This window comes from Manis javanica, chromosome 7 (genome assembly GCF_040802235.1).
Source record: "Manis javanica isolate MJ-LG chromosome 7, MJ_LKY, whole genome shotgun sequence".
Classification (NCBI taxonomy): domain Eukaryota; kingdom Metazoa; phylum Chordata; class Mammalia; order Pholidota; family Manidae; genus Manis; species Manis javanica.
The window spans coordinates 128,211,083-128,232,921 of NC_133162.1; the positions used below are offsets into that span (position 1 = coordinate 128,211,083).

General features: G+C 33.6%; 1 protein-coding gene across 8 annotated transcripts in view; it reads left to right on the plus strand.

Annotated features, from left to right (window-relative positions):
* Positions 1 to 21,839, plus strand: part of SLC4A10 (solute carrier family 4 member 10) — a 262,310-nt gene that overhangs the window by 141,157 nt on the left and 99,314 nt on the right. For all 8 annotated transcript variants that reach the window (XM_036996105.2, XM_036996103.2, XM_036996108.2 and 5 more), the window contains exons 4-6: positions 2,117 to 2,255; positions 11,706 to 11,866; positions 20,862 to 21,050. In XM_036996105.2, the coding sequence (XP_036852000.1) occupies positions 2,117 to 2,255; positions 11,706 to 11,866; positions 20,862 to 21,050 (489 nt within the window). The remainder of the gene's footprint in view (positions 1 to 2,116; positions 2,256 to 11,705; positions 11,867 to 20,861; positions 21,051 to 21,839) is intronic.

The window sequence follows — 21,839 nt, forward strand, 5'->3', positions numbered from 1 at the left end:
GTCTAGCAAGGTTGTAGGATACAAGGTCACAGAAAAATCAATCACATTTTTATTAATTAACTTTGAAAAACTGGAAAACAAAATTTTAAAAGTACAACTTGCAATAGTTCTAAAAAATTAAATATCTAGGTATAATTCTAACAAAACATGTAGAAGATCTTTTTCTGAAAACTGTAAAACCTAATAAAATAGGTTTGAAATCAATGAAAACCGAAATAAATAAAGATATATATAGTTTTCATGGATTGGAAAATCATAATAATTAAGATGTCATTCTCCTCAAAATGATCTATTGGTTAAGTGCAATTCCAATCAGACTTCCAGCAGGAATTCTGTAGATAGAAACACAGTGATTCTAAAATGCATATGGAAAAGCAAAAAAAAAAATAGAATAGCCAGTTTTGAAAATAAAGAACAAAGTTAGACCCACCTCCTGATTTTAAGAATTACTATAAAGGTAGAGTCCACAAGAGGGTCTGATATTGACAAAGGTATAGACACAGAGATGAATGGAACCGACTAGAAAGGCCAGAAAAAAATAGTTCAAATATGGCTAGTTGATTTTTTGGAAAAGTTGCAAAGGCAATTTAATAGAGAATATATGTTACCCGTGTCTTTTCAGCAAATGGTATTGGATCACCTGGACATCCATATACCAAAATAAAGAGCCCTTGAACTAAATGGACACTGTTAATATAAAATATGCTATAAAATTTTAGAAGAAAGCATAAGAGAAAAATCCTTTGACTTTTAGGGAAATAGTTCTTAAATTTGACATCAAAAGCATAATTCATAACAGAAAAAAATGATGAAATGGAATTTGTCAATTTAAAAATACTGCTCAGTGAAAGGCACTGTTAAAAGAATGTGAATACAAGCTAAAAAGGGAGAAAAGAAAATGTGCAAGTCACATGTTCAACAAAGACTTATATCCTAAATATATAAGAACACTCAAAGTTCGATAGTAAGAAATAAACAACCCAATTAAGAATAGGCAAAATATTTCAACAAACACTTCACCAAAGAAGACATATGGATGGCAAATAAACACATGAAAAATTGTCAATAATAGCCATCAGGGAAATGCAAGTTAACACTGCAATGAGATAGCACTACCTAGAATGGCTAAAAAACAATTGGTAATACCAAATGCTGATGAATATGTGGAGCACCTAGAACTCTCATATATTGCAAGAATTCAAAAGAACACAGGCACTCTAGAAAGCACTTTGGCAGTGGCTTATAAAGTTCAATACACACTTACCATAAAACCTAGCAATCCTACTTCTAGGTGTGTACCTTGGAGAAATAAAAACTTGTGTTAGCACAAAAACCTGTACAAGAATACTTACAGTTGTTCTACACAGCAATGCCAAAAACTAAAAACAAACTCAATATCCTTCAATAGGTGAATGGATAAGTAAACTGTGGTACATTCCTTCTTGACTATTGTAATAATTGAATATTACTAAGTTATAAATAGAATGAACTACTACTGATACAGTCAATGACACAGATTAATTTCAAAATCTCAAAGACATTATGCTAAGTGAATGAGAGTCTCTAAAAGGTTATATACCATGTGTTTCCATATATATGGCATTCTGAATAGTTAAATCTATAGCAGTGGAGACCAGATTAGTGGTTGCCAGGTGTTAGGGGAGCGGCAAGTTTTGACTACAAAGAAGCACCACAAGAGCTTTGATGAATTCTATTCAGCGTAGTTTTAGTATAAGTGAATTTTACCCTAGTGTACTCTTTTGAAAATTACTATCAAGTGTAGCATATATGATGAAAGAAAATGTGTGTATGTATGTGAGAGAGATATAGAAATAGTTTCCATGAGGAATGTTGTAAGTCATCCATAATAATCATCACATTTGATTTTATTTTTGATAATATATATTTCATATTTACATTTTACATATTTATACTCCCAAATTATGCTAGACTTAATGTAATGCTAAATTTAGTTTTAATTTCCCAAATCTACTCCGAATGAGTGTTGCAGTAAGGGTGGGGTGGGGGTGTGAGTTTAGAGTGGTGTTGAAGGTGGTAACCAGGATATTTTAAGCTAAAAGTATGGTAATGCATGTTCATGTCTGATTTTCCATAGATACCCCATCACAGCGAGTACAGTTTATTCTTGGAACTGAGGATGATGATGAGGAACATATTCCTCATGACCTTTTCACAGAACTGGATGAGATTTGCTGGCGTGAAGGTGAGGATGCTGAGTGGCGAGAAACAGCCAGGTGAGGATTTTTGTTGAAGGACAAAGTTATAGTATATAATTTTCATGCTATTAGAAAAAGAAAAAGTGATATCTAATGATGCAATTCTGCAAACATTCATGAGTGCTGCTGATTTCTGAAATTGCTCATCTGGCCTGTGCATACCCTATAATGGGATGTGGGTCAGAATGAAATCTGAAGGCAATAATTATAGTAAACAGTGATGCGGAGCCACAACAGCTGCAGTTTTAAAGATAAACAGTAGCATAACTTGTGTGTCATCAGGAAAACAATACAAATCTTAAAGTAATTTCTTTCTATCTTTTCAACTGTTGGCTTATGCCCAAACCAGTGTTACATGATAATTTGGGTGTGGGACTTTTTGAAAGGGCAAACATTATAAAAGGTTTTAGGTATAGTCCTGCATGTATGTACTATTTGGTGAGGACAAAAGTATTTTGCAATGTGTTTCTAGGATATATATATTTTTAAACATGGCAGTTTTTCAAAATCACTTTTTCAAAAATTACTTTTTCTGTTGTTTGTAATTAATACTTTTATACTGTCATATAACTGATGAATTGCTATAAAAGAGTAATAGACTAAATTTTTAGGTACTTTTCATTCATTCATTTCTGTTCATTTACTCATTTATCTAACAAACATTTATGTAGTATCTGTTATGTGCCAGGTGCAATGGATACAGAACAACAGAGGTCTTAAATTCTGCCTTTAATAATCTTACAGTCTAACGTGGGGTTTAGACCAATAAAGTAGTAAATACTGTAGAATGATTGCTGTGATATAGGTATGCACAAGGAACTGTGTACACGCCTAGGGTTTTCTTTTACCTGCTGTTTCCCAACATTTCATGTGAATCACATGTGATCTTGTTGAAATGTCGACTCAGTGGGCCTCAGGAATAGAATCTCAGATCCTGCATTTCTACTAAGCTTTGGTTTGAGGACCACATTCGGAATATCAAGGATCTGTCCTACAGGGTGAAAGAAGAGGAGATCAGGATATCTTCCATAACGTAGGTAATTCCCGAGCTGCCTCCTGAAGGGTGAGTTGGACTTACCTAGAAGAAAAGCAGAGGGCGGTATTCTAGGTAAAGGGAGCAGACGTACCTGGAGACATCCATCAACACAGGTTTAACTGTATCGATAGGATATTTCTGGTCACACAGCTCTGATTGTTAGAATTCTTTCTGTAGAGCGTATATTCGTTAGTGACCCTCAGATTGCAGCAGCCTTCTGAAAGCCACAGCACTCTGTATTAAACCTGTGGCTGCCTTTAGTCATCGCCTCTACACAGAGTTAGTGCGGAATTACATGTTCAATCATGATGATACTATGAGTCATACTGGCCCAGTTAATTCTTGTTTGATATGTTTTGAGTGTCTTTACAGCTATTTCATTTAAAAACTACTAATAGTAAATAGAAGGAAATCAAAATGGCTATCACCTGGTTCATCTCTTAACATTTAAAAAATAAAACTAACTGCTAATATTTGAAATTCAAAAGGCATAGAAAGGTAAAAAAAAGCAAAAGTATTCCTCTACTCTTGTTCATAGTATCTCTAGTTTCTTGTATATCTTTTCATACAAATTTTAATACCTAACTAATATAAATGTATGCTCTTTTTAAAATTTACATAATAAGGATTATAAACAGTGTTCATGCTTTATTTTCATCACTTAATAACATATTTGGACCATTTTCCATGCTGTCAATATAGATTACTCAATCTTTTTAATGACTGAATTACATTTAATTATTGGGTGAACTTTATTTAGCCACTCTTCATAGGGATTTAGGATGTTTATTTTTATTTTTTTGCTATCAACATTGCTGTAGTGATTGCTTACCAGTATGTTTTGGCATTATTTTGTAGGTATTTATGTAGCGTGAATTTCTAACAGTAGAACTTAAATACCAAAAAGAGCAGACTTTTTTTACTTCAGTAGACATTGCAAAATTGTCTTCATAGAATGTTTTAGTAATTTGCACTTCCATCATGAGTGTATGAGAGTTCTTATTTCTCCTAAATAGTTGCCATACTAAATCTTCAAACTTAAAATTTTTTTTACTGATTTTATAGAACAAATATCATTGTTTTCATTTGTATTTCCTTAATTAGTGTGAGAGACTGAACATCTTTTTATATATTTTTATTTATTTTTTCCTTTGAATCAATTGTTCATTTCCTTTATCTGTTTTATGTCAAATCATTCATTATTCTCCTTATTTGTCTTTTTCAATACCTTAAATTGGTGGTATGTTATTCTGTATAAATTATCTTCTTTAATGAAAAAAATTGCATATTAATTTCCTTCTAATGTTTTCTATTATAATATTTTCAAAATACAACTAAATTTTAAGTCATTTTATATGATCTGATAAATTTTAAGATTAAGAACTATCTTACTTTTTTCTTCCAACTGCATCAAACACTAAATACTAGCAAGTTTTTCAAAAACTTAAGTTTTATCTTCATTTGATGACACAAAAGCAATACATGATTATGTTCTCCATCAATTAGTATTATAACTTTTGCTCTTTCATGATTAAAGAGCTGTTAATAAAGAAGTAAAGAAATACAGACATACCTTTTTTTATTGAGCTTTGGTTTATTGTACTTCATAGATACTGTGTTTTTTACAAACTGAAGGGTTGTGTCGAGCAAGTCTATCAGCATTATTTTTCCAACAGCATTTGCTCACTTTGTGTCACATTTTGGTATTTTTTGCAATACCCTGAACTTTTAAATTATTGCTCTATTTGTCATGCTGATTTGTTACCAGGGATCTTTGATGTTATTACAGTAGCTGTTTGGGGGCACCGTGAACCTTGCCTGTATATGACAGAAAACTTAATTGATAAACGTGTGTGTTCTGACTGCTCTCCAGAGTGGCCTTCCCTTGTCCGTCTCTCTCTCTTCAGACCTCCCTACTCCTGAGGCACAATAGTAGTGAAATCACAGTGGTCTTTAAGTGTTCAAGTGAAAGGAAGAGACGCATCTCTCACTTTAAATCAAAAGCTGGAAATGATTAAGCTTAGTGAGGAAGGCATATGAAAGCTAAGATGGGCCAAAAGCTGGGCCTCTGACACCAGTTAGCCACAGTTCTTGAAGGAAATTGAAAGTGCTGCTCCAAGGAATGCAGGAATGAAAAGAAAGCAGAATAGTCTTACTGCTAATGTGGAGAAAGTTTTAGTGGTCTGGATAGAAGATCAAACAAGCCACTGGCATTTTCGCAAGCCAAAGTCTAATCCAGAGCAAGGCTCTACCTCTCTTCTGTGAAGGCTGAGAAAGCAGAGGGAGTTTCAGAAGAGAAGTTGGAATCTAGCGGAGGTTGGGTCATAAGGTTTTAGGAAAGAAGCGTCTCCGTAACATCAAAGTGCGGGTGAAGCAGCAGGCGCTGATGGAGAAGCTGCAGCGAGTCATCCAGAAGACCAAGCCAAGATCATTAACGAGGGCGCTGCACTGAACAACATATTTTCAGTGTCGGAAAAATAGTCTTACATTGAAAGAAGATGCCATCTAGGACTTCCAGAGCTAGACAGGCAAAGTCAATACCTGGCTTCAAAACTTCAAAGCATAGGCTGACTCTCTTGGTAGGAGCTACTGCAGCTGGTGACATTAAGTTGAAGCCAGTGCTCATTGACCACTCTAAAAATCCTAGAGCCCTTAAGAATTACACTAACTCAACTCTTCCTGTGTTCTGTAAATGGAACAACAAAGCCTGGATCACAGCACGTCTGTTTACAACATGATCTACAATATTTTAAGCTCACTGTTGAGACCCTCTGCTCAGGAAAAAGATACCTTTCAAAATATTACTGCTCACTGACAATGCACCTGGTCACCCAGATGTTGTGGAGATGCACCATGAGATCATTGTTGTTTCCATGCCTGCTAACACAACATCCATTCTGCAGCCCATGGATTAAGGAGTAGTTTTGACTTTCAAATCTTATTGAAGAAATATATTTCATAAGGCTATAACTGCCATAGATAGTGATTCCTCTGATGCATCTGGGCAAAGCAAGTTGAAAATCTCTGGGAAGGATTCATCATACTACACATCATTAAGACTATTCATGATGCATGGGAAAAGGTCAAAATGTCAACATCTGCAGGAGTTTGGAAGAAGTTCATTATAACCTTAATGGATGCCTTTGAGGGGTTCAAGACGTCAGTGAAGGAAATAACTGCAGATATGGTGGAAAAAGCAATGAGCTAGAATTAGGAGAGCCTGAAGATGTGACTGAATTGCTGTAATCTCAAGATCACACTTGGACGGATGAGGAGTTGTTTCTTATGGATGAATAAATAAAGTGGTTTCTTGAGATGGTATCTGTTCCTGGTGAAGATGCTGTGAAGATTGCTGAAATGACAACAGGGGATTACATCAACTTAGTTAATTAAGCAACAAAAGGGTTTGAGAGGATCGACTCCAATTTTGAAAGAAGTTCTATGGTAAAATGCTATCAAAAAGCATCACATGCTACAGAGAACTTGTCGTGAAAGGGAAGAGTCAAGTAATATGACAAACTTCATTGTTGTCTTATTTTAAGAAATTTCCAGGGGCACCCCAGCCTTCAGCAACCATTAGTATCGAGGCAAGGCCCTCCACCAGCGGAACAATTATAACTTGCTGGAAACTTAGATGACGGTTAACATTCTTTAACAATGAAGTATTTTAAAATTAAGTATGTGCATTGTTTGTTTAGATGTAATGCTATTGCACACTTAGTAGACTACAGGTGGCATAAACATAACTTTTATATGCATTTGGGAATCCAGAAATTCATTCGACTGACTTTATTGCAATATTCACTTTATTGTGGTGGTATGGTACTAAACTTGTAATATCTTGAGGTGTGCCTGTAGGTGTTCCTGGATGACTTCAAGGATGGTTATTTGGTAGTTGCGATGACTATAGAGCTCTGTTTGGTTTGAGTCTCTTTAATTTATTGTTGAGAGCTCCTTTTTGAAAGCATTTTTTTATATTACTACATGATATACTCTATACTCTAATACTCTAATACTACATGATACTCTAATACGACATGATAGAGCTGAGAAATAAGACTGGAATGTATTTTTTGGTGGGAGTAACTCCTTTATTCATAAAGGTGGCTGGTGATTTTTCACCTTCCTGATCACATAATGATTTGTTCCTTTTAACCAGGAAGTTCCCTATAATTTGCCCATTTTCATAAAGCTAGGGAGGGGCAGAACAGTACTAGAATCTAGCTCTTTCATTATGTCATAGTTGAGCAAGTAGAGTTTTGTCATGCTTTAATGGATTAGCTTGAACAACATGTTTATCCTACACTACTAAAATGTATTACTAAACTACAAAATGTATTCTTTAAGAGATTACTCAGTTAATTATTAATATTCTCTAATATTATTAGTTAAGACCTGTGTTTTTAGCCATGCTTCTGGAACTCTATGCATGGTGCAGCTATTTCATATTCAGGGAGACATCTGATGAGCAATAAAAATAGTAACAGACATTGAAGAGGAGGGTAGATGAATTTTGGCTGAGATACAATATGTCAAAGAAGAACAGAATGTATTTAGTGAGGACTTAGAAATATAGTGGGTTTTAAAGTGGTAAAAGTAATTTTGTTCTGGTTGCCCTAGTTCATCTAAAAAAGACTAATTTTAGTTAATTCATAACTCCATCTGATTTTTCAAATGCAATTTAGTTCTAATAAATCATTTGCATAAACATTTGAAACACTTCCTTCTCCTGATTAATATTCTAGGGGGGATTAATAAATTTCCTCCCTAAATAGTAGAAATAGAAAGGATATTTTATCAGCACATTGCACCTGTCACATATCACATCTTGAATAATTCATGCCCATGTTGTCAAGTAAAACTTAAGCAAAGTTTTAGATTTTGAAACTAAATTTTTGAATCATAGTTATTTAATAAATGTTTGTGAAAAACAGCTGTTCACTCTTAAAAGCCCCAAAAAGAAGCCATATGACAAGGGCTAAGGAAATCAACACAATTACAATGTCCTCAGTATAAATAACATGTAATATTATTAATAGAAAAGCATGCAATGATAGCACACTGCGATTGTGAAGACAACATGCTTGACTCACTGTGCTTGCCCTTTGAAAGTGCTTCCCACAATGAGCTCAGAAGAGGCAAAGCAGGGGGCAACAGGCCTCTGATACATGGTCGTGTAGAAAAGGATTATTACATCGAAACAATTTTCTTGATGCCGTGAGGCATTTGATATTCAAAATTAGTAAAGGTTTAAGACATCAAGATTTTTAGTGCAGTGTGAGATATGAAGATAGTATATGTATTGAGGACTGCTAATGTCAATAAGCTCTAGGTCTGAATATATTTCATTTTCTCTTTCCCCTTAAAATAGGCACTTTATGATTGCATATGTTATTCTCGAATCTCTACCCTAACCACGTCCCCCCTTCATCTTCCATATCCTCAATTGTACCCCAGAAAAATTTGTTTTAAGAATTCATGACTTCCCTTAAATCTATATTTTTGGATGATATTTTACTTCCTATTTGGATAGACTCAGACAATAACAATTCTTAGGTTAAACTGAATTAGTAGGAATAAAATAAACAGAAAGTGTTAATTTCCATGGAAAATGTTGCAGAATATTTTTATTTTTCAGATTTTTAACATGAGTGTTACAGAGGAGAGAATCATCAATTTAATCCTAAAAGAACTAATGAAACTCATAATTTGTGTTGTTTAGTAGAGAGAGATTCCAATGTGTTAATTATGGATGAAAAGATATTCAGACACACTGAAGGAAATGAAAATAATCTCATCAGAGTTTAAATCTGCCATAGAAAATGTCATGCAATTGGCCTAAATTTTGATTTTTTTTTCCTTGCCCATCACATCTCATTCATGCCTGTGAAGCTCTTGTTTGCTTTGGTTTGCTATTCAAGCAAATGTCAACTGAGTTTATTTGAAAACTAGAATAAATTGCAGCACTTTAGGTCATTAACTGCAATCAGGCATTTTGCAACTGACAGTCTAGTTAGTGATACTAACTTTGAAACAGGATTTATTGTGTTGCCAGACCTCTTCATTTCTATCTTTGAAGTATAAAATGGAATGAAAAACATAAAATAAAACAGGAAAGAGAGAGATATATTTGTGTGTGTGTGTGATTTTTAAAATAGTCTTTTAAAAATATTCGTTTAAATACCTCTTAAAGATTTTGGCATCATTCTGAAGTTGAGTCTTGAAATTTTTAGTAACTTCATATTTGTAACTTGTGGTTTCCTTTTTATGGAAAGTATCTTACGCTTCCTCCTGTAATATTCATGAAACCTGTGAGTTATCAAACCATCCATGCATATAACTTAGATTTGGTCATCTTAACCCCCAAACTGCTTAGACCTCCGTGAGACTCCATTCTTCTTTTTTAAAAGCCTAAGCCTCCAATTTGAAGGAAATTATTCTAAAGGTTGTTTTTAAAATATCTGTCAGGTAGATACATAGACTAATGGAGCAAAATGGAGAACTAGGAAACAGCAACCAAAGTACAGCTAACTGATTTTTGACAAACAGCAAAAGCTATTAAGTGGAGGAAGGGTTGACTTTCAGCAAATGGGACTGGCACACTAAGAGATCTAAAGGTAAAAAATATCCTCAATCAATCTAAACTTCACAGTGTACCCAAAAAACAAACATTTGCAAAAATGGTCATCTGTATCAGTTGGGATAGACTAAATTATGCTATCAAAATCCTGCAATCTCAAAGGCTTAAAATCACAAAGGATTATTTATGGCTCATGATACATGTCCATTCATAAATCAGTGGAGGCTCTGCACATCCATTCCTCATAGTTACTTAGAGACCCCAGATGATAGAGCAGAATTGCTGGTGATCACATCAGGGAAAAAGAGAGCTCTAGAAAGTCTCATCTGGCAATGAAAGACTCCAGTCTGGAAGTGACACACATAATTTCTGCTCACAGTTCACTGTTCAAAGCCTGTCAACAGTCAACAAGTTAAAAGGGAGCCATAGGGTTATTCTACTCTACTAGGAAGAAAGGGAGAATTAGTTATACTTGATGAGCAGTATTATGACCATCAGATGATTTATGAAGTATTATGGTCCATAATAATGAAGTATTATGTTAAGGGCTGAAATTGTTTAGACTCGTTAGTATGAAAAATTCCCAACTGTGTAGACAAAAATATTTGGTAAAATTGCTAGGATTCAAGGGATACCATCAGTGATTTAGGGCTTAAATGTAAATTTTTTCAACCTGTAAACTGGTGATAGGCATAGCTATTACCTGTCTATAAACTCTTGGCAGGCACAGCCATTCTTCCTGACTTTTTTGCTCCCTGAACACTGAGAACAGATTCATAGCTTTCTTGGAACGCTGCACATTAATCATTCTAAGTAGCCCGTTTATTAAGTTGTTTTGGTTAGTCCACTGATTCTCTGATTAGTTACTGCAACATACTGGTCCTCTGTTGGAGTTGGATTACATAATGCATAAGCAGTAATATAATATACAGAGAGAATTTGAGTGATAGTGCATGGAGAGAGGAATTAAGAGTACAAATGACTAAGGAGACAAGGAATGAGGAAAATAGTAGGGGTGGGGAAGAAAAGACAGTTTCGCCTGTGGTTCATTAGAAACAGTGGAACTAAATTGGTCATCTATTGGAATTAGAGAGCAAGTCCCTGAAGAACAAGAGTAAGAGCTTGTGCCAGAGCAGTAAAATCATTGGTTTTCCTTTATGCCTTTCATTTATCCTAGAAACAGGTATTACATTTCATTTCACTCCAAAAAGATGTTGATCTCCCATTCGACACCACGATGTGAAGGCTGTTCTTTCCTCATCCCTGGAAGGCCCTGGGATTGGGGGCTGAGCTCAGTTCTCACAGGTTTAGTGCCTTGGAAACGACTGCTCTCACTAGATTATATCCAAACATGCCTAACAAGTATTTTTCCTGTAGAATATGTAAGTTGTACTAGCAGCCCTAAAAATCAGAGCAGTTATCAGGATACTCAAATAATCAGTTTTAAGACCTCCCATTAAAGAAAAAATGAACATGATTTCATTTTCTCTTGCATCTTTTTCAATTTCAATTAGTTTTCCATGAAGCCTCTTTACTAATTCTACAAAGCAGATTCACTGTGGCCACTGCTTAAAGATTTGTATTAAAATTTTTTTTTCAGACCTAGACTAATGCAAATAACATATGTTTCTCTTTGTTTTCAATATATCTTTCAATGACAAAAAGATTGCTTATTAAATGGGATGAAAGTGAAATAAGCCAAATGACTTGGGTTAACTTTTACTTACTTCTAACACCCACAAAACCAAGAAACAATATGAATATTTTTCTATGTCTACCTTTTGTTATTGGGATAAAGGATTGTTCTCATGCAACAGAATATCCAGTGTGCTCATAATGTACATTTGTTTAGGTGGTTGAAGTTTGAAGAAGATGTGGAAGATGGAGGAGAAAGGTGGAGCAAGCCTTATGTGGCTACTCTCTCACTGCACAGCTTGTTTGAGTTAAGAAGTTGTATTCTGAATGGAACTGTGTTGCTAGACATGCATGCCAACACTTTAGAAGAAATTGCAGGTATATCTTATTTTCTCAGTCTCTTTTTTCTCACTTCTTTTTTTCTTCACTCGTAGGTACAGCTGATTTTTGCTATTCCCTTTTCCTTATAACTCTGTATCTGTGTGACCTTTAGAAAACGAATTCACATGATTAGCATAAATGACCTTAAAAATGATTTTCTTCTCCTCCCTTATTTAATATAAAAGAAATTGATTCTCAGAGAAATATGGCCTAACTTGTCAGTGGCAACTCTAGAATAAGAACCTAGATATCCTGCTCCCACTTAGTATTTAGTAGTTTGCGCTGTCATATTTAATTAAATCGCCACCATGAGAAAATTGAAGGAAAAACCTATAAAGCTTGGAATGTATTTTTTTCAATATTCAAATATATGAAATAACCAAATTAAAAAACTTTAGTGCAAAGGAAAAATAATTCAGTTTAGAACTGAACAGAAAATGCTCTTCATAGTTGCTCTTCTTAACTGGTCTGTATCTTTCTATCTCCAAAGTAACCCAATTTGGGTGTCCCAGTTTTAGTGTAAAAATGCCATTCAGAAGAGGTCAGTAGTTTAGACGTAATATCACATAGAAATATGATTAGAAATACTTGTCTGATTATTATTATCATAGATTCCTTTTCAATCACTAATGAAAAGAGATCCTTTCTCTTTGAGTAATTTCAGTTTCACTTATTAACCCAAAGGTATTTATTTCTGCCCTTAATAAAACTCTGTTAACACATTTTCTCCCATAGCTTGTAATCATTTTCTTATTGTGTTACTATTATTTTTACTTAGCGACAATTGAGTTATATTACTATTAAGTGTGTAATAAAAAGTATGCTTTTCATTTTAAGACTTCTAACTTAGTGTTTTCACATCTATTACTGTATTTTTTTATCATAGCAACCTTATGAGGTATGGAGGAGGCTATTTCCCCTATTTTATGAACTGATAAGTAAAAAGTGATAATACTTGCAGAGATGGGAATCATTTCTTTTGATTAACCTATAATCATAGATTTTGTTTTATTTTATTTCATGATAATTTGTGATGATAGCGATTAATGATAAGACCTAAACCTTTTTCTTCACTTCTTATTTATATGTTTCTATATGTTGCACAGTTACTAACATCACTAGTTTCAGTTTTCTAACAATATAATAGTGTATCTCAGGGCTCTAAACCCTAGTGCTTTGTGAAGACACAGGCTTTGCAGCATTAATGTTTTCTAGATATTTCTAGATATTTTCTAGATATGACTCAGATATTGTTTTAGAATGATGAAAGGCTTTTATATCAGTGTTCTGATATGTTTTTAATAGACTCTTAGATAATTCTTTAAAGAGATTTTTACAGACTTAGCAGGAGAAAATCCCATTTGTATCTGGCAGGGCTGTCAAGAATTTCTGGTATAATTAAAATAGGATTTTCTTTTGGATAAAGTTAATTTAAAAATATCTATTTCCCAATGTTTCATGGAACTCAGAATAAATTTGAACTTCTTCCTTCGAACTATTACTTAACCTTTCCAAATCCAGAATTCTCCAGGTACATTTTCTTACCATGGCTTATTCTGATAAGGGGATTAATTGTATTGAAAATGCATTTTAATTATACTTATGTGAATTATAGGCAATTTTATGGGCTATGTTAATCTTGAAATTCATCACTATAAAGATTAATAATAAAAATATTTTCTCTGCAGTGTGTATACCTTAACCTAATTCCATCTATAAGAGTAAGAAATTAAAACTAAACCAAAGTTAGTTCCATGGACAGATTATCATAGCTCTCCATTCATTAAAACAACTTTTGTTGTTAAAAATCTTTCACCGAAGGAAAAATGCATAGTTTACTCCACTGAATGCAATCGTCAGATTAGGGAGTAAAGGAATAGCCATATATTTTTTAACATGCCTGTCCTATTACCATCTTTGGTCTGAAAAGTAAGTATTCTTATGGTAATATACATTTTAAGCACATACACTCTTTCTCATGCTGTCAACCAATCTGTAGAATTTAGATCTCTTCCATTCCCCCTTCCTCTCCCAGCATCTTTTAAAGTTAAGACAATGAATGGGTTCTTAAGAAAAAACATTTGTAAAATAATCCTTAAGTAGATAGAGATTTACACAGAACCTGTAAAATCTGGGTCTCTAGATGCTTTCATTCAGCAGGCAATATGGATTGATGATGACAAAATCCTTGCCTAATTAGAATTAATTTTTAAAAAATTTTCTGAGGCCTTTTTACCAAACAGTACTAGTTTTCTCCAGAGCCTGCTAGTGCTGGAAGAGTGTGACCTATTTACCCTTCTCTTTCTTGCTGTTTCTCTTATCGCCCAGATCCTGGCATTATGCTTTGGCAGGCTAGACTGTGTTATTTAGGCATCAGCCTGCTGAGATGGTAGGACATGACTCTGGGCTCAAAGCCATTATGGTCCATTATCCTTTCCTACTTTTCAAGGCTAATACTAATACATAATAGAGTGGCAAAGAGAACAATGTAAGAGATTAGCGAGTCAGACTCCTTTTGGTACTTAAATCTCTTCTCAGTATGAGTTACATTCTTAAGAAAAATGATTAACTTTCCCAGTTCATTAAGATGTTATTTGCCGCAGGAATACCAAAGAAGAGTCTGCTGTGTATTTCTGTGTGACTAATGAGCAACTGAGGTTTTTTGTTGCTGTTTACTCTTTCTTACAAAACTATTTCCAGTAAAGATCTTATCTCTGAAAAACTGTAAAACTAGTGACTTTTGAGTATTTGTGGTGTTCAAAACTGGAAAGATTGTGCTTTGGTAGGAATTAAAAATCATAACCATGTGCAAGGGGATTATTGTGTGATTTTGATTCTTGTTAGAATATTGAACTGGGGATACATCATGGCTTACAGATGAAACTCCATGCAGTGGTGTCCTTTTGGTGTTTTAATGACCTACTTTACAATTCCCATTATGAAATATGTAGTACATATTTATATACATTTTTCCATCGTAACAAGGTTTCAGTGTAAAGTCATATACGTTGTGTAAAGTCGCAATATATCATTTCCTTTATTTCAAATTAATTCAGGGGTATTATAATTACTGATCTCCAAAGAAGAGAAACACAGATTTAAATGTTCTGTACTATCACAACTTTTTGGAATTAAAAGGTAGTTTGCAGGTAATTATAGTGGACACTACGGCTGGCTCTGAGTCATGCATTTTACCTCTTTCCATTGTAAACGGCAAAGTGAAACGGCAAAGGTTGGTAGATTATACTCTATGTGCAAATTTGGCCCACTGCCTGATTTTATCAGTTTTAAGAGCTAAGAATGGCTATTACATTTTACATGACTGCAAAGGTAATAAAAAGGTTAATATTTTGTGACATGAAATTCAAAGTTCAGTGTCCATAAAAAAGTTTTATTGAAACATAACTATTCTCATTTACTTACACACTGTCTATGGCTATTCTCATTCTATAAAAGCTTGAGTTGAGAAATTGTAACAGAGATTCTATCACCCAGAAAGCCAAAAATATTCATTATCTGTCCCATTACAGAAAAATTTCTGGTTTACAAAACTGCCTCCAGAGCAAATACGGATTTTGATTAGTCTAAGCCTATCTTGGGAGGCCTATCTCCTTTCCCAGTGATTGGCTCAGCATAGGCAGGACTATGTCAGTTGTACTTAGGAGAATTTTTATTGGGCAGGGAAAGAAAAGTCACAAAAAGGCAAAACTTCTATAGATGTGAATGAGGATAAGTATTTCCTCCTTATGACTATAATAAAAATTAGCCTCAGGTTAAAGGTCACCTAGAGGAGGGGTAGTGGATAGATTCACAGAGAAATGAAATTAAATCCAGCCTAACTTCAGTATTTCCATTATGTGAACCAATGAAATTCATCCTTTTAGATATTTGATTTTTGTGTTGTTTTAAAAATTTTTTATTGAAGTATAAATGATATACACTATTGTATTAGTTTCAGGTGTATAACATAGTGATTCAATATTTGTATACATTTGTTCAACATAACAAATCTACCTACCATCTTCACCAAAGTTAAAAAAATATTATTGCTTATATTACCCATGCTGTACATTACATCCCCATGACTTATTTATTTTATAACCGGAAGTTTGTACTTCTTAATCCCCTTCACCCATTTCACCCACACTCCAATCACTTCTCCTTAGCAAATATCAATCTGTTCTCTGTATCTGTGAATCTGGTTTTATTTTGTTTTGTTTGATAGATTCCATATATAGAAATCATATTGTATTTGTTTATTTCTGTCTGAATTATTTCATTTAGCATAATAACTTCCAGGTCTATCCATGTTGTAAATGGCAAGATTTAATTCTTCTTTTTATGACTGAGTAGTATTGTGATCTATTTCTATATCTATATCTGTATCTATATCTACATATCTCCCATATGTGTATATGTATATATATATATATATACACACACACACACATATCTCCCATAAAGAATTAAATCTTCTTTATCCATTCATCTGTTGAACACTTAGGTTGTTTCCATATCTTGGCTATTGTAAATAATGCTGCAATAAACATAGGGATGCATGTATCATTTCAAATTAGTGTTTTCATTTTCTTTGGATATATACCCAAATGAAGAATTTCCAGATTGAATAATAGTTCCGTTTTTATTTTGAAGAACCTCCATACTGTTTTCCACAATAGCTGCACCAATTTACATACCCACCAAGTGTACAAGGGTTTCATTTTTCTCTACACCCTGCCAACACTTTCTATTTCTTGTCTTTTTGATAATAGACATTCTGCCAGGTTGAGGTGATATCTCATATAATAAGTGATGTTGAACATCTTTTCATGTGCCTATTGGCCATTTTTGGAAATACTGGTCTTCTTTGGAAAAATGTCTGTTCAGATTTATCCATTTTTTATTTGCATAATTTGTTTTTCTGCTATTGAGTTGAATGAGATCTTTATGTATTTTGGGTGTTAGCTCCTTATGAGATGTATGATTTGTAAAATTTTCTTCTATTCATTGGGTTGCTTTTTCCTTTTGTTGATAATTTCCTGTGTTATACAGAAGCTTTTTAGTTTGATGTAGCCCCAGTTGTTTATTTTTGCCTTTATTGCCCTTGCTCTGGAGAAAGGTCCAAGAAAATATTGCAGAGATTGACATCAAGGAGCTAACTCTCTCTGTTTTCTTCTGAGAGTTTTATGGCTTCTGGTCTTATATTTAAATCTTTAACTATTTTGAGTTAATTTTTATATATGGTGTAATATAATGGTCAAGTTTTCTTTTGCATGTAGCTGTCCAGTTTTCCCAGAACCATTTTATAGAAGATACTGTCCTTTCCTCATTGTATATTCTTGCTTCTTTTATCAGAGATTAATTGGCCATATATATATGTGTATTCATTTCTGGGCTCTCTATTCTGTTCCATTGATCTATGTGTCTGTTTTGTGCCAGTACCATACTGTTTTGATTACTACAGTTCTGTAGTATGGTTTGAAAGCAGAGACCATAATACCACCACTTTCTTCTTTCTCAAGATTACTTTGGCTATTTGGAGTTTTCTGTAGTTCCATACACATTTATGGATTACTTTTTCCAATTCGGTAAAAAAGTGCCATTGGTATTTTGACAGAGATTGTGTTGAATCTGTAGATCTGTAGACTGCTCTGGCGGTATGAACATTTTAACAGTATTGATTCTTCTAAGCCATGAACATGGTAAGTCTTTCTATTTATTTGTATCTTCTTTAATCAATTTCTTTCATCAGTATCTCAAACTTTTTAAATTACAGGTCTTTCACCTCCTTGGTTAAATTTATTCCTGGTATTTTATTCTTTTTGATGTAATTGTGAGTAGGATTTTTTTCTTGATTTCTTTTTCTGATAGTTTGCTGTTAGTGTATAGAAATGCAACCGTTTTTATATATTAATATTGTATACTGTAACTTAATGAATTCATTTATTAGTTTTAACAGTTTTTTGGTGGAGTTGTTAAGGTTTTCTATATATGGTTTTATGTCATCTGCAAATAGTGAAGAGTTTTACTTCTTCCTTTCCAATTTGGATACCTTTTATTTATTTTTCTTGCCTATTCCTGTGGCTAGAGCTTCCATTACTATGTTGAATGAAAGTGGCAAGATTAGGCATCTTTCTGTTGTTTCTGATTTTAAAGGAAAACTTTCAGCTTTTGACTAACTTTGAACATGATGTTAGCTGTGCATTTGCCACATATGGCCTTTATTATGTTGAGGTACATTCCCTCTATACCCACTCTGTTAAGAGTTTTTATTGTATGTGAGTGTTGAATGTTAAATGCTTTTTCTGCATCCATTGAGATTATCATATGGTTTTTATTATTCTTTCAGTTAATGTGGTGTATCACACTGATTGACTTGTGAATACTGCACTATCCCTGCATCCCTGGAATAAATCCCACTTGATTGTGGTGTATGATCCTTTCAACGTATTGTTGAATTTAGTTAGGTTATATCTTGTGGAGGATTTTTGCATCTATATTCATCAGAGATATCAGACTATAGTTTTCTTTTATAGTAGCATATTTCTCTGGTATCAGAGTAATTCTGACTTCTTAAAATGAGCCTGAAAGTGTTCTTTCCTCTTCCATTTTTTTGGAAGAGTTTCAGAAGGACAGGTATTAAATCTTTGATTGGTAGAATTCACTAGTGAGGCTAGATGATCCTGGACTTTTATCAGTTTTTTGACTCCCACTACTCTTTACTAGTAAGTGACCTATTCAGATTTCTTTCTTCATGATTTAGTCTTTGAAGATTGTGTGTTTCTAGGAATGTATCCATTTCTTCTAAGTTGTCCAATTTGTGGGCATATAATTGTTTTGTCAACTCTTTGATCCTTTGTTTTTCTGTGGTATCAGTTGGAACTCTCTTTCATTTCTTATTTGATTTACTTCAGCCCTTTCTCCTTTTTTCTTTTTGAGTCTGGCCGAATGTTTATCTATTTTATCTCTTCAAAGAACCAACTCTTAGTTTCACTGATTTTTCTTTGTTTTTATTTGATTTATTCCACTCTGGTTTTTATTTCCTTTCTTTTCTAACTTTGGGCTTTGTTTTTTGTTCTTCTACTTTCTTTAGTGTAAAGTATGATTGTTTATTCGAGATTTTTCTTGTTTTTTGAGGTAAGCCTGTATCACTACAAACTTCTCTCTTAAGACTGTCTTTGTTGTACCTCATAGATTTTGGAATGCTGTCTTTCCATTTTCATTTGTCTCAAGGTATTTTGTGCTTTCCCCATTGGTTGTTTGGTAGCACATTGTGAGAAACCATGTGTTTGTGGTTTTTCCAATTTTCTTCTTGTAATTCATTTTTAATTTCTTACCACATGGTCAGAAAAAATGCTTGATTTAATTTCAATCTACCTAAATTTATTGACTTGATTTGTGGTCTAGCATTTGCTCTATTCTGGAGAATGGTCTATTTGCACTTAAAAAAATGTGTATTCTGCTGCTTTTTGGTGGAATATTCTGTAAGTTTATTTGGTCTAATATTCCACTTAAAGCCAATGTTTTCTTATTGTTTTTCTGTCTGGATCATCTATCCATTGATGTAAGTGGGGTGTTAAAAATCACCTGATATTGTGTTGCTGTCAATTTCTCCCTTAGTGTCTGTTAATATTTGTTCTATATTTTTGTTTCATATATTTTGTTTTTTATATTTAGGTGCTCCAATGTTGGATGCATAAATATTTACAAATGTTCTATCCTCTTAGATTGACCTCTTTTTCATTATATAATACCCTTCCTTTTTTTGTTATAGACTTTGTCTTGAAGTCTATTTTGTCTAATACAAATATTGCTAACCCAGCAAGGACCCATAACCTACTTAATGGAAATTGCAAAGAAATTCCTGTTCTGGGAAATATTTACTGAGGGCCTCAATATTCCAGTCAGTGCATTAGGTGCTTTATCTCCTTAGTACTGGCAATAACATATGTTACAGATATTATTTCCATCTTACAAATAAGGATCCTGAGGTTATTCAGCTTTACAAGGTGACACATGTGGTACCATGACCCAAGCCTATGTCCCTTGTCCATTTCCCTTTCACACTGAAGGAAAAAATTATTTGTGTGGGAGAATTCTGCTAATTTAACATCTTCAGTAAACTCAGAAAGGCAGTGGAAGGCAATTTGTTGTGATCTGCAGAAGGAGTTAGTGCCTTGAAAAATCAAATAGTGTTAATATTTGATAATCTGAAAGTAGATTAATTACATTGAGATTTACTGAGGTGATCTTTGTATTGCCAAGAATCTTAGAATATCTTTATTCATCTACTTTTTATATAGGCATTTCTCACAGTCTGTATGGTAAATATCAGTCTAATTATAGCCTTCTGAAAACTCACTTTTCACTCTTGGTTTATGGGGATAGAATACCTTTTCAATGTAAACATGTTTTTGAGGACGGTTTGTGAGGACTGAATTTATATCGATGTTAAAACTTGTTTACTCTCCAAATGCAACCATGTAGATAGCTGCCTATGCCTCCTCGCATGAAATATTTACAGATTAAGCAAAAAAAGATTTGTTTGCTTAAGAGGAAATAGGGAAATTATTCTCTATTAGAAAAAAGGGAGAACGCATATAATATGAAAAATATAAATGCAAAACTACTTTCCAATTGTAAACATATTAATTATATTGATGTTACCTCTGCTCCCTCCCATCAGTGTAATGAAGAACATAAAGCGCTTTGATCTCAATACAACTACATCCACTTGAAAAATAATTCTCCATAAAATCATTATGTCTTTAAAATAGAATAGTTTATAATAAAACTTCCCCATCTTTCTTGTACCACATTTCTACAAAGATAACCTTTTGTTTGTAAGGCCATACTTGAGAGACTTTTAAAGGAATTCATTACTATTTTAAGATGTATATGGTTATCTAGGGTGTGTATATTTGGATTTAGTGGCTTGCTGCTCTTATCAGAGGAAAGCTGTGCTAATTTTCTTCCTGCCATCCCTCTTCAGATATGGTCCTTGACCAACAGGTGAGCTCAGGTCAGCTCAATGACGATGTACGTCACAGAGTTCACGAGGCACTAATGAAACAGCATCACCACCAGAATCAGAAAAAACTCACCAACAGGATTCCCATTGTTCGTTCCTTTGCTGATATTGGCAAGAAACAATCAGAACCAAATTCCATGGATAAAAATGGTAACTGTTTCTTTATTGTACTCTTTATGTTTATTATAAGTGCCTGATGTATCAAAGTGCTTATAAATCTTTTAAAATATGTTTGAAAATGATCTATTGAAATTCATATTGTTTTAGTGGAATTGTTTCTTTTCATGTACATAGAAAGCCTTATTATCAAGCATCAAACTGTAGAAATTTTAGCAAAGAATTTAAGTTTCCTGAGCGGTTCATGAAAGAATGCAAGGGAAATTTTTATCCAATAAATTATAAACTCATTCAGCAAATATAAACTGAGCATTCGTTGCTTCCTATACAAGGTCCTATTCTTTGTCCCAAAGTTTGAATATAAGACAATGCTTTAACTTAGGGTTTTTTTTTTTTAGTTAAAATGAGTAATGATTACCATTTAATATTTGTGGAAAAAGATGTTGGTTTCATGTAACTCATGGTCAACAAATTGCATTAGAGATTTCAATTGAAAAGACCAGCTAGTGCTTTGCTTGTGGCTCTACATCCTAAGCCTGATTTCCAGCTGATGGGCCCATTGCTGCACGCAGTCATGCATCTTCAATGTCCATGAAGCCTCTACACTTAACTATCTTTGCAACATCAACACAGATGACACCAACCATTGTTTTCTAACAATCTTATCCCTTATGGTGTATGTCTCAAACTGTTTTATCCTTCCAGTGTATTTTATTCTCTCTTGCATTCTCTCCTTGCAAATCTCCTTCAACATTGACATTAAGCGAGTTGCTTAGTGATCTCTGGTTATTATCCATCCTTTCCATTAGTCTTTTGAAGCAA